At 39.7% G+C, this 15,027-nt stretch overlaps 3 protein-coding genes and 3 non-coding genes across 6 annotated transcripts; 5 read left to right on the forward strand and 1 right to left on the reverse strand.

The window, feature by feature from the left end:
* Positions 1–1,135: 1,135 nt before the first annotated feature.
* Positions 1,136–3,683, reverse strand: dcun1d1 (DCN1, defective in cullin neddylation 1, domain containing 1 (S. cerevisiae)). The gene is made up of 7 exons (XM_032531686.1): positions 3,471–3,683; positions 2,636–2,849; positions 2,280–2,448; positions 1,843–1,973; positions 1,670–1,752; positions 1,480–1,576; positions 1,136–1,249 (listed from the first exon to the last, which is right to left on the reverse strand). The coding sequence occupies exons 1-7, from the start codon at positions 3,633–3,635 to the stop codon at positions 1,173–1,175; spliced, it is 936 nt and encodes a 311-aa protein (XP_032387577.1). The 5' UTR covers positions 3,636–3,683; the 3' UTR covers positions 1,136–1,172.
* setd9 (SET domain containing 9) lies at positions 3,668–4,824 on the forward strand. Its single transcript, XM_032531847.1, has 2 exons — positions 3,668–3,685; positions 3,769–4,824. Exons 1-2 carry the CDS (start codon positions 3,668–3,670, stop codon positions 4,675–4,677), a joined length of 927 nt encoding a protein of 308 aa, XP_032387738.1. The 3' UTR covers positions 4,678–4,824.
* A 5,390-nt stretch (positions 4,825–10,214) lies between these two features.
* eif4a2 (eukaryotic translation initiation factor 4A2) lies at positions 10,215–14,582 on the forward strand. The gene is made up of 11 exons (XM_032531679.1): positions 10,215–10,340; positions 11,296–11,347; positions 11,444–11,576; positions 11,827–11,966; positions 12,376–12,544; positions 12,646–12,755; positions 13,077–13,220; positions 13,566–13,703; positions 13,820–13,909; positions 14,189–14,268; positions 14,350–14,582. The coding sequence occupies exons 1-11, from the start codon at positions 10,312–10,314 to the stop codon at positions 14,492–14,494; spliced, it is 1,230 nt and encodes a 409-aa protein (XP_032387570.1). The 5' UTR covers positions 10,215–10,311; the 3' UTR covers positions 14,495–14,582.
* Positions 11,617–11,689, forward strand: LOC116699855 (small nucleolar RNA SNORD2). Its single transcript, XR_004334532.1, has one exon. It is a non-coding gene; the product is annotated as a small nucleolar RNA SNORD2 (small nucleolar RNA).
* Positions 12,198–12,273, forward strand: LOC116699854 (small nucleolar RNA SNORD2). Its single transcript, XR_004334531.1, has one exon. It is a non-coding gene; the product is annotated as a small nucleolar RNA SNORD2 (small nucleolar RNA).
* On the forward strand, positions 13,265–13,448 carry LOC116699853 (small nucleolar RNA SNORA81). Its single transcript, XR_004334530.1, has one exon. It is a non-coding gene; the product is annotated as a small nucleolar RNA SNORA81 (small nucleolar RNA).
* Positions 14,583–15,027: the final 445 nt, after the last annotated feature.

Below are 15,027 nucleotides of genomic sequence, written 5' to 3' on the forward strand. Positions count from 1 at the left end.
AAGTCTTGTTTTAAGTCTCAATTTTATAAACATACCAAAACATTCAACGTTAACGTTGTTGACCTATTCAACTCAGACAATACTGTGAGGTAACTCAAAACGTAGCCTGTTATACAAAGCTACAGGATAAAGACTAGGTATGAGGAAAAACTTAAAGTCACTACTCTAACCCAATTTATACATATGGTATCTCCCTAAAAGCATAATCACTCTTGGCGGACAATTTTTTTCTCCATTATTGAGCTTTTCAAAACCTATCATGCTTATTCCCTGTCAACACTGCTGTATGATTACCTATACTAGGTTTTGTATGCAAGAAGTCATGGTTTTCAGCTTAAAAGTCAGTTATACACACCTCGCCAACTTGAATGAAAATTGAAATAGTTAACCAATTACCTGCATATGATAAACTATAAGCTCTAGTGAATCATTAACAAAGCAGCTTTGTATTGCAGTGAGAGAAACAAAGACATCTTCCATTTTACCTAATTTATATCCAATATTCATAAAGCAATTCAACTCAAACAGGCCCTAGATCATATAAACCAACAATATTCACTAACCAGGGGTCACTGAGAATGACTCATATATATATATATCCTCTTTTTACACACAGACAGAGAGAGACCTGGTAGTTTTAAAGATACCAAATTGAAACATTTATTTTATCTTTATACATTTGTGTTTAAACAAACAGCATTATGCTTAAAAAATTACAATCAATGTTTTATACTGACTTATCACACAAATGTATCAAAACAAAAACAAAATCAGGAATGCACACGAGTATTAAAATTCAATATTTGAAGAACAACATCCCCCCTCGTGAACCCTCTTGTTTAGATTACCATTCAAAAGTGTGTCTAACATTACCTGCTTTTGAGCGGAGGGGACTCCTCTCCAGTTGGCTTGAGCGCACACAAAAAGCCCAATTCTTTAGATAAAAGTTCCAGACCACCACAAGTTGACCAACAAAGAGATATGCCTTTTTTATATATGTAAATACACATACACACACATATATAAAGTCTCTGCTGTGTAAAATATTTCAGTCCTGAGGGTTGAAAAGGCAACATAGTTCTCAGCTCAGTGCGGTCCCCTTGTCCTCTGTTCACTGGGCTCTGTGGTTTGTTGGAAACCTCACATGGATGTTCGTTTAGTGAGAGCAGACTTTAAACTGCCGTGCTTTTAGTCCCGATGTGTGGTCGTGCAAACTCCACAAAGTCATCAATAAGGACAGGCCATGCACCTATTGAATGAACAAAACAAAACAAATTAAATTAATTAACTCTACCATGGTTGAAGATATGATTATGGTCTAATCTGATCATTTTATTACTTAAAAACCGTACTAGGCCTGTGTGAAGCAGGGTAGAGGCCCTTCATCTAATAAGTTGAGGGGGAATAATTACAGGTCATAGGCACTTGCATGCACACCGTGATAAACAGGTTCACTTTCAGCTGAGTGTCTGTACAAACCTTCCTCGTCATAATTCGACATGTCATCTGTGATCATTGTGCTGAAGTCTAGTAAGAGGTTCCAAGTGTCCTTAGGAATTGATCTTTTGTGGTGCTCCTGCAAAAGATGTTGGGTAAAGTTGAAGCAAGTCAATGAGACGGGATTACATTTGCATGTGTAGAGTAATATTGAGTGTGATTATCAACTTACAACTAAAAAACTGTTCCACAAATCCAGGAACTTGAATCTTCCAGCCAGTACTAAATTCCAATATGCAATTGCCATTTCTAAATCTGTAAGAGAACCAAAAACAGGTCAATAAACATTCAACAATAACATAACAAATAGACGGTTAATGCTGATTAGCATTAAAAGGTTCTTACCCAAACCTTTCTGGCCAGGATTCTTTGCAAAATTAAATGTAAACTGGTAAAAGTCCTTAAATTTCCCTTGGTCCTTTAAGTCTTGCTCCATCTTTGGCAGCTGAGCTTTCAACTTCTCTACGCTGTCACACCTGAAGAGACACAAAAGCAGACTTGTGTTTTGCTGGACAAAGAGGAATGTTTTTTTTCAGTGGAGTACATTCATCTTTGTTTGTTGTATAACTAAGCAATCCTTAAGATGCATGCATATGTATAATGGTAACTTATATTTGACATCTTCCAAACAAAGCTGAGAACCTATATACAGATCAACTTTTTTTGCAGCAAACTCTATGTGTACATAGCGTATTATATGTAGTATAATAGCACTGTGAGTTTGATAATAAGTACCACTTTACAGAAAGAGTATACTGTGCCTTCTTAAAATATATCATCACCCCTGTTCTGCCATGCCATCCATGAACTCCTGTTTTGAAAACTCGCACTGTGTTGCGGCCCTGAACTTCCAGGCTATGAGAAGGACACTTATACTGGCTGGGTCCAGAGCCAGGTCGTCACAGAACTGCTGGATCCCATCAATTCCGATCTTGTTGTCATCATGAGGATCTACGTATCAGAGTGTGAAGTGTGCTTTTGTCATTTACTTCAGAGCCAGATGGTCAATTTTCAATAAATAACACTCAATATTGTCAGTGTTGCACTGTGATATAATCCCTTTACTGTAACAAGCTAAAAAGTGCATTGACTATAACTATGGAGCTTTATTCTTACACATTCAACAGGCTTTCCATACCTCTATATCTGTTGTACAGCTGATCAAGCTTCTTCTTGTCTAAGGCTCCCTTTAGATTTGAAACATAGAGCTCTGGATTTTGGAAAAACTTGTCAGTGGCAACATCTAGTTTCCAGTCATTCTGTGACAGACAGGTCAGTGCAGTTTTCTCATTGGATTGTGTGAAAATCATGAACTGACGAACTTTATCCTTTTGTGAGGACTTCAGCTTGTTCTGCACAAAGACACACAAAACACTTGTTGCAATAACACATAAATAGACTAATGTAAAGAACAGTAATAGCAAAAATTAAACATCACTTATCTGTTAGAATAACGATTTATATCAGTTGCTAACAACGACATTGCCAACTACAGAACTCCAAAATTACCCAAAATAACCACGAAGTGTAGGCTAGTTGTTAGCTAGCGTTACATAAAAACAAAACCATGGTTTAACACATTTAAAAACAGCAATAACATGCTTTCCTGACAGCATACACCGACTTGCAATGTGTTGACTGACTGGCTAGCTAACTAGAAACATTTATGATAACACTGAACAATACAGCTAGTCATAAAACCCTGTGGACAACAATACAAAGCTTACGCTGCTGCAGTGTGTGTGTCTACGTTGGCCAATTTTGTTTGTCAGTTGGCTTAAAGGCTAGCAAGCTTAGCTCGCTAACTAGCTAGCTAGGCGAGCTAATGCTAACGTCGAGAGCTACGTTTGTTTTCATTATATAAAGGAAATACAAGGTAATTACCGCAGCAGCTTTTATTATTATATGTATCGCCCCAAAGTAATAGTTTATGATTACATCACGGCACCAGAATAAAAACAGTAATTTCTTACCATGTTTGTCTTTGCCAGACTCCCTTTCCTCCCATCCAGCTGGCTAATGCATGTAAAGTTTTTTCGAGTCACGTAAAAAGTTCTTCCGGTTGAAGCTTCACATGTCAAAAATAAAAGCATCGGTTTGGTCGCTCCTTGATTAAGCCACATCTTAAAGTGTAACATTGTTCGATGTTATTCCCATTGCCTAACACATTATGCACATTTGTCGTAAAGTGAAAAAAAAACTTTATAAAAGTTTGAGATTTCTTAGACAAATTTGGACATTAACAACAAGTTGCTTTTTATTTTGGAGCAGATTAACGGAAGAGACTGTAAATGTAAACTTCTTCCTCCTTGTCCGAGCTCTCAGACGTCGACCTGGATGTTTAGAACTGCTCTAAAAAGATTTCAGAACAAATGGAAATCATACAGACACCGATTTGTCCCATGGGTTGTACTGAACCTGTCTAAAAATGAGAAAACGCTGCGGAAGGTGACGGAGCGCTTGAAGGACAAACAGGTCCCAGATGAGGAGGTTTCACAGAGCCTGCTGCAGCTCTTCAGAGTCCTGCTCCGTAATGGGGCAAATAAGGGGGGACTCTGTGCAGCTCAAACTCACTTTCTCAGACAGGTAACAAGTGAAGAAAATCCAGTGTGTGGAGATGATGCCATGTTACAGACTCTTGGATTCTGCATTGACCGGAAACCTAGCACTTTGCCCTTTGCTGGAACTGGAGTGTTTGTTACCAAAGGATTTGTACCCAAAGGAGCTACAGTGGCCATGTACCCTGGGACAGTATATCAAGCCTATGAGCCAATTCTGCTCCAGTCCATCAGAAACCCTTTTCTGTTCAGGTGTATTGATGGTGTCTTGGTTGATGGAAATGACAAAGGCATATCCAAAATGGTGTTCAAGTCATGCAGTGGCAGGGACAGAATAGGGCCTTTCATGATGAGTGACACCAGCTGGCTGACAGACAGTCCACAAAACCCACTTGCTGTTGGTCAGTATGTGAACAACTGCTCTAATGAGTTGCCTGCTAACGTGTGCTACCAGGAGTATGACGTGCCGGACACATTTCCCATCGAGCTCCGCCTGTATCTGCCTAATGTCAACTACAGCAGTGACACACAGAGGCCTCTACGCTGTGTTGTCCTTGTATCACTCAGAGACATTACAGTAGGGGAGGAACTTTTCTCCAACTACTACACCATTGTGCATTAGAGTCAAAGTACCCTTTGCTGTTCTGCTTTGGTGTCAGAACTGAAGAAAACATTACTGTCATTGTCTGGCTTCCTAAGGGGAAAAATAATTGTGTACACTTAGCATTGCACTGGAATAAAGGCAAACATGTCTTGTATGAATTACTGTGTGCCGGCCACAAAACTGCTCTTTTTGTACCGTGTTGAAGGGTATTTTAAGAAATTTTATAGAAGTAGCCAAGGTTAATTGAGCCAGGGGAACAGACCACATAGGATCTGCATGTTCCAGACCTGAGCATAGTGGTGTGTCCAGTCTTTTTTTACTGGGGTGGCCCAAGTTGGCCACTGACTTACCCCTAATTTCCACCAACTGCGGAACGACTGCAGATCTGCTCCGGAACGGCTCTGGTGATCCGCAGCCCTCCGGAGCAGATACGCAGAGCTTCTATTTTTACCAGATGCCAGAGAGCTCCACAGCAATCAGCACAGGTCAGAGGTTTTGTGGTTCTGTTTATAGTAACTCCTGTTATATTGCGTGATCATACGTGAAGCTGTCAGTTATGGCCTCCGCTGTTCCGCAACAAATCCGGACCTGGTGGGTATTGAAGGACGGCGGAGCATGGACCCGACCCGCAGCGGAGACGATTGGCAGCTGTTCCGTATTGGGGGAGATCCAGGGTTATGCACCATTGGAATAGCATTAATAAACAGGGGATTTGTTCATCTTTAACAGGGGGAGACATCTCCTGGTCATAAATCTTAACTTGCTACATAAACCTAATAATAGCAATTCATTAACAAAGAGTTATGATTATATTTATATGATATATATTTTTATGACTTTCACCCACTTAAAGAAAAAAGAAAAACTTAAATGAGATGGCTTGTCCCAAGTGGCTATGCTGGTGTTCTACTGGCAATCAACTAAGAGAAGCAGCACGCACCCAACAGTTGCCCTCCTGCCTTATGTAACGTTTTAGGGTACTCATCTAGAAAGGTATAGAAAATAAATGGAAGGTATCGGTAAAGCATAGGATACTTACGTTTGCCAGCCTACACATAAATGGAGAGCTTTTCCAATAATATTGCTGGTTCTGTGGTGTTGGAAATTCATATAACATTCCTCAGATAGAAATATATAGCAAATGAATGGGGTTATCTGTAATATACAATTTATTTTGCCTAAATGGTGACCTTTTCCTAAAAGACTGCTGGTTCTGTGGTGTTAGCTTTTCAAATGTGATACCTGCAATGCACCATATAGGAGCATCATTTTAACCCTTAAAAATCGGTGTAGTGGCGAATTGTCTTCAGATTGAACAAACTTAAAAACTCAATGTTCAACAGCCACTGAGGCACCAAAGGAGGGAATAATACACAGAGATTAAAACTTTCATTGTCCAGGCAGAGATGGCATTCTGTGAGGTTTATTAATCCAATTTCTCTGCACACTAACATTTCACAAGAAGGATCAGTGGTGTCTCTAAGCTCTGGCAAAAAAAACATCAGACCTCCCACACACCTGTACACCTCTGAATGTAGACTACACCTGGTGGCTAAAGCTGCCTGGTACCTTCAAAACAAAACCACTGACAGATACTAAAAATTACCCAAATAAAATACTAATGATAAACAAATTTATGTAGCCGTATAATTCAAGCAAAACGGAAATTAAAAAATTTAAATAACTATTATATATAACTAAATAATGAATAGCTTCAACATTCTGGCCCCTAATTGTGAAAAGTGTAAACTCACAATTACCTTTCTTCATTTCTATAAAGGGAGCTATACTCTCTACCTATACTCTAACTTCCCCGTATCAATCATGTTCTTCTTCGTCCGATTTCTGTAAGAGAAACAGACAGAAAGAAGACAGGATAGAATGAGAAAAAGAGATTAGATTTCCATGATGCTACACTGTGGCCTGCAGTAGCAGGCAGATCTTTGTTACAGGTCTCTCCAACACACTGGTCTTAGTTTGGAGGCACACAGAACAAACCAATCCCTTAGAGTCAGACTTGGTACTCAAAACTCGGCCCATCATCCAGGATCCTCTTGGAGCTGTAGCGTTAGCAAGTATGACAATATCACCTGGAGAGAAGCTTCTTCTTGCCTTAGCCCATTTTTGTCTTTCCTGCGTAACAAGTAAGAACTCAGATGTCCATCTTTTCCAAAAGATCTCTGCAATATATGCTGTACTTGCTTCCCTCTTCTTCTTATGTACAAGTCACTTTTCTCAAAGAATCCTGGTGGAAGAATGGGTTTTGTTTTCAGCATGACATGATTTGGCGTGAGGGCCTCAATGTCTTTGGGGTCATCAGAAACCTTTGTGATTGGTCTGTTTGTTCTGATTGTTCAATATTGCCACCACCTCACAAACCAGCGTCTGTAGACCTTCATCATCCAATACTTGCTGTCCAAGAACATAGGTAAGTATGCTTCTCACTGAGCAAATCAGGTGTTCCCAAATGCCACCTTGATGCAATGTTGTTGGCTTGTTAAAACCCCACTTAATTAAAGCAGCAAGACTTTGCTTCAACTCTTTGTTTGCTCCAAAGAAATTTGTGCCATTATCAGACCTTAAACTTGACACAGGACCTCTTCTACAAATTGATTTCCGCAAAGCATTAATGCAGGATTCAGTGTCAAGGAAGGCTTTTGGAAGGCTTCTGCCTCTTTTAACCACTAGGGGGCCAAAATAATCAACTCCCACTTACGTGAAAGGAGCCTTGTCTGGCAGAGCTTTCTCCTCAGTCTGCTATCTTTTGCTCTCCAAGTTTTCCTCTGTAACGTTTACACACAATGCATTCTGTAATTGTCTTCCTTGCAGCAGAGTTGGCATTAATTATCCAATATCTTTGTCGAAGTCTGTTCAACATTTGGTTTTTACTAGCGAGTCCTAGTTGTTGATGGATCAGAATCAGAATCAGCTTTATTCGCCAGGTATGAGGACACATACGAGGAATTTTTCTTTGGAGCATTGTTGCTCACACTGTGCTTACACACAAAACAACCAAAACAAAAATATACACACTAACATATACACAATATATATATACTCTAAACAGAACAATATGGAGGCATGAGTGAACGAAGAGTTCAATAAAAAATATTTAAATATGGAGCATTGTGCAAGGATACTGGGATAAATAATATTATGTTATTATATTACAATATGAACAGTATGAACATTGTGGACAGTTTCGAAATAGGAAATGAGATTGATGGATAAATAACAATAATAAGAGAAATGTGAGAATGGGAATGATGAGTAAATAGTAAATAATAAATAATAAGTGAGATATGAGAATGAGAATTATGAATAATACAAAATAAGTGGAATAATAAGTGGAACCAGTAAACAGGTGCTGTAGAGACAGTGATTACTGGGTTATTGACCAGAACTGAACCTGACACTTTGGGTAAGAATGGCTTGTAATATATATGATATATACATATGATATATATATATATACGCCATACGATATGGCGTCAAATCAGCTGGGAAACATACAGGTCCTTTGAAAGGATAACAGGATGCTTGGTTTCTGCTGGTAGTGCTGACCTTACCAGCGACCCCCAAAAGCAAAAGAACTTCCTTAAGCTTGAGGAACCAGGCAACTGACGTTTTAAGTTTCCTCCAAGATGAGAAGTAGTTGATGAGATGAGTTGTGGGATCTTCTGAGTTCTTGAAGAAGATCCACTGATGCTTCTCTTTTGACCCCTTGGCCATCATCTGAAATCACAATTAGATCCATGTCAGATACAGGCCACTCCTGCTCAGGCATTTCCAACTGCTCCTCAGATGTTCTTTCATTGAAATCATGATTGTATTGTTCGATGAACATGCCTTCCATATGTTCCACAGAAATCCGATTGGTTGTAACAACAGAGCAGCCAGTCTTGACTCCATTGCTGTCTCCACTGCGCAGTGGTCCATTAATGACCTTGTTTGGACTGCGTAGGGTCCTTCTCCTTGGCTGTTAATTACTTCCCAAGGTTCTATCACTTTTGCTGCATCTGTCCCAATGAGCAAATCAACATCTGCATCCACATCATGAAGCTTTATCTCCCTTAGGTAGGACCATTTTGCAACATCCTCCTGTTGTGGAATGTTCAACCTTGAAACTGGCATAGTCTTTTGAGTTAGAACGTTATACAACTCCATGAAATCATCCGTATCCATACCAGAAACGTCCAAACCAGTCAGTAAAGTGGTGCTCACAATCTTCTTTTGACCCATTGTTCTCAATACAATGTTGGCTGCATGGTTTGCCTCCCAAGCCCAGTCTCTTTGCCAAAGTGACAGTACAGAATGTACCTGAACTCACTGGATCCAAGAATGAGTATGTATGCATCACTTTATTACACACTAAAAAACTGCTGGGTTATTTTAATAACCCAGCAGTTTTAAGAGTGTACTCTTCTGGCCTTTAACCTGAACTGCAAAAAGGGAGAAAACAGCATTATCCTCATCACTGGCCCCTATGTCAAACACATTAAAAGAGACAATCTGCAGAAGCAAGGTTAAATAAATTCTAAAACAGATCAGAAGAGGGTGCAGGTCCTCCAAGTAAGCCTAATTGAGAATCTGACTCTTTTGTACAAATATTTACCTAAGGATGGCTGCAGGGGTGAGACACCATGACAAACAGACATAAGAAAGAAACTGATCATGTTAATTGGTCACAGTGAGCTAAAGTCAACACTTCACGAAATAGGAAAACACAATAGTAGGCCTATAATACATCATGTTGGTTATTATAGTGTAATATGGATCAGTGTGAAAACTTAAATTACATTAGGCTACAATTTAACAATTTGCCCTTGTGAAATCCAATCGCTTGAAACGCAATAGACATTGGAGGAACAATTATTCCACTCATTTTTTAAACAATGCAAATGCCCGTTTCAGAAAAGCTGTCTCCGACATTACTCTGAAATAAAGAATGTAGGCCTATTAGCTAAGCAGTCCATTCTTGTGATAAGCAGCTGTGGTTCATTGTAAGCTCACTCACTGCTATTTCAAAGTTGCATGAGTTAGAATACATATTGTAAGAACAAATACTGTAAAACCCTGCATTTGCTCCTGCATAGCCTCCACTAAACTTCGTGGCAAATAAAAGTGGTTTCATGATGATTGGAATGTAAATCTTTCTTTCAATTTGTCGTTGTTTTTCTAAAGGCTCCTGTAGGACTATTACATTAATTGTATTTTACGAACTCCGTATTTTTTCTTCTTAATTTCAGTTGTATAAACGGCTCTTGTTTCGGCCACACACGAACCCTCTCTCCTAAGATATTGCACAACTTAAACCCATGGACAGGTTAAACCTTGTCAGAGCCGCAGTCAGAACAAATTTTGACCTATCAGAGACACTGTGGAAACCGAAGCACTACTTATTACTGCAATAATCTTCCGCTGGGAAATATAGTCTGGAATAATGTTTGTATTTTATCGTTTATTGAAACATACATTTGTATTTAGAATGCAATTTATTGTGATCCAAACATTAAGTCAGTCAACTGAACCTGTATTGTAAACAAAACGGAGCATTTTAAGTTAGTGAGTAAAAAAAGTGCGGCTGCATAAAGGCAGTGGGCATCGCCATCAGCGATCTTTCCAGTCGCATGGTGAAGTTAGGAACGGATCATGTCTAGCGATTCTGCTGATTTTAACAGGTAAGAATCGTACATCTGGTCTCATTTTTAAAACTAAAACTATTTAGCTAGGTGTATTTAAACGTGCCATGGTGGGGAGAACCATGTTTGATGCGGTAATATTTATTATATAGCTAGCTAGCTAGATAGTTAGGCCCCGACCACTTTGAGCGCTAGGGGGTTGCTAACATTTAGCTAGCTTTGTGCAGTTAGCTGCCCAGAGACTCCGCATTTCCAAATTGTTACTAGCAATTTTGATAACATATTATGTCTTATGTCGACTGTGTGATTAATGAGAACTGGGTTGTATGTTTAAAACATTTTGCTGTCGTGGTTGTGAAAACTGTGAGGCCAAGCTTATGATACAGCTCGGCCTAACATTAGCTAGTTCTCAGGCAGCAGGAGCTAACATAGGCCCAACTATCCGACATGTTGGCTAACGGTAACTCTTTTGATACTCAAATTGACATGAAGCCCATCTGGGCGTCTAAACCGGTCTGACAACTTTTCCCGATCCCTTTTAACTTGGATTTTAGGAGTGCAAGGTAACGTTAGTTGAGCTGTACTTGTGGGATTTTACACGTGGGCCCACCAAAGCCCCGGACTCTGTAATGAGATACTCTGGGCGTAACCCGGTGAGAACCGCTCGCCACACATCTGACGTAGCTAGTTCTCAACGTTACGTTTTAGGCGATTACAGTGGCAACCACTCAGGTTTCAGTCCTGGTTGATTTTAGAATTTCTATTTAAAACGCAATGGAATTGTGCAGAGTTTAGCAGTCTGGAGTGTAGAAATTACAGCTTTAGGATTAACGTGAAAAGTTAACATTAGGTAAGGATCTTGATCAATCATGACACGTGGTGGTATCATATTGTTGTAGTTGCCTGTTCTTAGTAGTATATCCTTAAAAGCTTTTCCATTTTTATGGTGGTTATAATTGTAAAGTAAAATGTACCTATCGATTTTCTTACACAGCTCAAAAGACCATGGGGGGCCAGATGGAATGGAGCCTGATGGTGTTATCGAGGTAAGTGAATGACAAAATGAGTCAGTGCACAGCTATTGCTACAGCTTTAGCATTGAATTTGTGTATTACACTCACAATCTATTCTTCTTACTTCAGAGTAACTGGAATGAGATTACAGACAACTTTGATGATATGAGCCTGAAGGAGACTCTTCTCCGGGGGATATATGCATATGGTTTTGAAAAGCCATCTGCCATTCAACAAAGGGCAATCATACCTTGCATCAAAGGTACAAAAACGTTTCAATGATAAGTGGATTGCTTATTAGTGAGTGAAGTGATGCTTTACCATCTTTCGGGACTTACCCATTCATGGGGATAATTTTTTTCTAACTGATCACTCAATACTGTAACTGTCGTGCAATCAAACCTGACAAAATGTCAGATTTTTTTTGTATAGAATATTTAGAATGCACACATCTCAATCTTAAATGATTGAGTTGGAAGAAATATGTTCTTACTGTAAATATTTGTCTGTAGGCTATGATGTCATTGCCCAGGCTCAGTCGGGCACTGGCAAGACGGCCACGTTTGCCATCTCTATCTTGCAGCAACTGGACATAGAGGTGAAGGAGACTCAGGCTCTGGTGTTGGCTCCCACCAGAGAGCTGGCTCAGCAGGTATGCTGTTTCTGAGGTCACAGTGACCTCCACAGTATCTCAGACCTAGACAGCATATTGAGGACACTGATTCAGTTACTAAGGTACCTTTTTTTTCTTCAAACTTTTCAAAATTCAGAAATTGTGAAATGGTATCCTTAAGATTGGTGTAGTCTTTGTCCATGGCTGCATTGGTCTAAATCTGGCTTAATTGAATGATTGTGATTTTAAATATTCTTGATGTGGAAAACTGGGTGATGTGATGGCATACCATCTTTCGGGACTGACTCTATAATGGAGATTACTTTTTGATTTTTACTGATCACTTTGAACAGTTATTCCACACACTGTTCATTTCCTGTCTTGCCATCTGTACCGCACATCATCCTAAAGTAGTGTTGGGTTTTCTGCTCCTGTCTCCCCTCATTAGATCCAGAAGGTCATTCTGGCTCTGGGTGACTACATGGGGGCAGCATGCCATGCCTGCATTGGAGGGACTGATCTCCGTGCTGAAATAACAAAGCTCCAGGCTGAGGCCCCTCACATTGTGGTGGGCACACCAGGACGTGTGTATGACATGCTTAGCAGGGGACATCTGTGTAAGTATGACCGGTCTGGATCAACAGGGAAGCATTCTCAAATGATTTGGTTTTTATTTTACAAATAAAAGTTTGTTTTTTAACGCCACATTTCTGTGCAGCTGCAAAATGTATCAAGATGTTTGTTCTGGATGAAGCTGATGAGATGTTGAGTCGAGGGTTCAAAGATCAAATCTATGAGATCTTCCAGAAGCAGAGCACAAACATTCAAGTAAGAACCTTTTTGGATAAAAGTTGCAAAACGGACAAGAATAAAATGTTCAGTATGGAACCCTTCTGCATTAAAAGAACTCTGCTAGCATTATTGCATGAAAAAAACATGGACCACACAATTATAGCAGAGTATTGCGTGGAAGGAGATTATTACCCACTGTACTGAAAATGAGTTGTGGTTGAACCTCGTTTGTTGGCCACTGTCTCAAGGTGCAGTGCCACACATAGGTCTAAGTTTTAAATGCACTTTTGAAACTGCACCAAGTTGACTTGACTCGTCTCTTGGATCTTATGGATACATGTTGTACATCTTCTAAAGGTGGTCCTACTCTCTGCCACCATGCCAGCAGAGGTGTTGGAGGTGACTAAGAAGTTTATGCGAGAACCCATTCGCATCTTGGTGAAGAAAGAAGAGCTTACCCTCGAGGGTATCAAGCAATTCTACATAAATGTGGAGAGAGAGGTGGGTTAACTTATCTGCAACACTCAGAAAGCTGCTTCTCACTGTCCTTCTCTCTAAAGCACCCTGCTAAAACTGCAGGAGCCAAACCTCACAGGTTTAGCTCATGTGGCCGTGTAAGCATGGGTACACCAGGGAAGGAGATTAAAATGCACAGTATCGGAATGAGGCTTGGGGGGACCTCTTTCTTAATGTCCAGTGTCTTTTGTCTCAAGATCCTGTGTTACACATTAGATGAACCCTAGCTTTATAGATGCTTGATAAGCATACTTGCATTTTGTCTTGTCTTAACTTTGTTCAGTTAACAATGCAACTTTTTTTTTTTTTTTTTTATATGAATATCAACAGGAGTGGAAGCTGGACACCTTGTGTGATCTGTATGAAACACTGACTATCACACAGGCTGTTATTTTCCTCAACACCAGGAGAAAAGTCGACTGGTTGACTGAGAAGATGCATGCTAGAGACTTCACCGTCTCTGCTCTGGTAGGATGTGTTTGCTTGCTTGGCTCTACAACTGTTAGATTAATACACTGTTTTGATGGTCAAGGCTCATCAGTGGTAATGCTTCACATTTTCCTTACTGAAATACTCTTTTACAGCATGGTGATATGGACCAGAAGGAGCGTGATGTGATTATGAGAGAGTTTAGGTCTGGCTCAAGCAGAGTGTTGATTACTACTGATCTTCTGGTTAGTATGAGGTGCAATGTGATGCTAACATAAATGTCATAATTGGTTGTGAAGTTAACCCCAAATGTTTTAAATCCTGCAACAGTCCTATTATGACCAAGCAGTCAAACTTTTGGGAGATTAGGGCTCGTTCTCCACAATGGCTTCTTCTACTGTAGAAATCTGTTACTTATGTACGAGCGACATTGACGTGCACAATGATTTAGCCATCCATCTCTGACTTTACTACAATTAAAATCTCCTTATATTTAATTTTTTTTTTTTTTTTTTTTTTGTCAGGCTCGTGGAATCGATGTCCAGCAGGTTTCCCTGGTCATTAATTATGACCTTCCTACAAACCGAGAGAACTACATTCATAGGTAAGTTGCATCATATATTGCACCAGTATGTGCACCTCAGTTACCTGAGGAGGCTAACGTGTCCGATCTTACTCCCTCCAGAATTGGTCGTGGTGGCCGTTTTGGAAGAAAAGGAGTTGCTATCAACTTCGTCACTGAGGAGGACAAGAGGATTCTTCGGGATATCGAGACATTTTACAATACTACCGTGGAGGAGATGCCCATGAATGTGGCAGACCTGATTTGAGCCCTGAGGTTATTCTTTTCTTTCTTTTTTTTTAAACGCAGTGATAGCGATCGTCCACTTGCATTGTTCTTATAATATTCGAAGGGGGGAAAAACTTCAATGCTAAATCTTGGCTCAGAATTTTGGTATGCGTTAAAAGCGAGGTGACTTCTATGGTGGTCCCCCTCGGACAGTTGTAGATTCTAACCTCGACAGGTGGCTGTTTGGAGCTACACAGCTATGGGGTCTGTAAACTTAAAGGTTCTTATCAGGTATTTTTTTCCATGTTCAATTAAGATGTGTGTATTTGATGTTCTCCATCATTTAGTAATTTACTTGTGGACTAAAAGATATAAGTGCTGTATAAAGTCTGCAAATTATGTTATGCTAACATATGTGCAATGTATTGTGGGAGTGCTTAATAGATATGTATTACTGTAGGTTCACATACTTACTTATTGTTTGTGAATGTGTTAATTTAATATACCATATTTTGTAATCCCACTTGCTCTATCAGGTCTCCTGACATATGATTCCCTTGCCAGAGTATATTG

The sequence above is a fragment of the Etheostoma spectabile genome, chromosome 12, assembly GCF_008692095.1.
Source record: "Etheostoma spectabile isolate EspeVRDwgs_2016 chromosome 12, UIUC_Espe_1.0, whole genome shotgun sequence".
Classification (NCBI taxonomy): domain Eukaryota; kingdom Metazoa; phylum Chordata; class Actinopteri; order Perciformes; family Percidae; genus Etheostoma; species Etheostoma spectabile.

Coding starts and splice junctions, on each gene's coding strand:
- dcun1d1 (XM_032531686.1), bottom strand. CDS start 3,635: ATGTTACACTTTAAGATGTGGCTTAATCAAGGAGCGACCAAACCGATG. Junction 2,850..3,470: donor GTCTGGCAAAGACAAACATG/GTAAGAAATTAC, acceptor GTCTTTGTGCAG/AACAAGCTGAAGTCCTCACA. Junction 1,250..1,479: donor GTCGAATTATGACGAGGAAG/GTTTGTACAGAC, acceptor TTCATTCAATAG/GTGCATGGCCTGTCCTTATT.
- eif4a2 (XM_032531679.1), top strand. CDS start 10,312: ATGTCTAGCGATTCTGCTGATTTTAACAG. Junction 10,341..11,295: donor GATTCTGCTGATTTTAACAG/GTAAGAATCGTA, acceptor TTTCTTACACAG/CTCAAAAGACCATGGGGGGC. Junction 11,967..12,375: donor CCAGAGAGCTGGCTCAGCAG/GTATGCTGTTTC, acceptor TCCCCTCATTAG/ATCCAGAAGGTCATTCTGGC.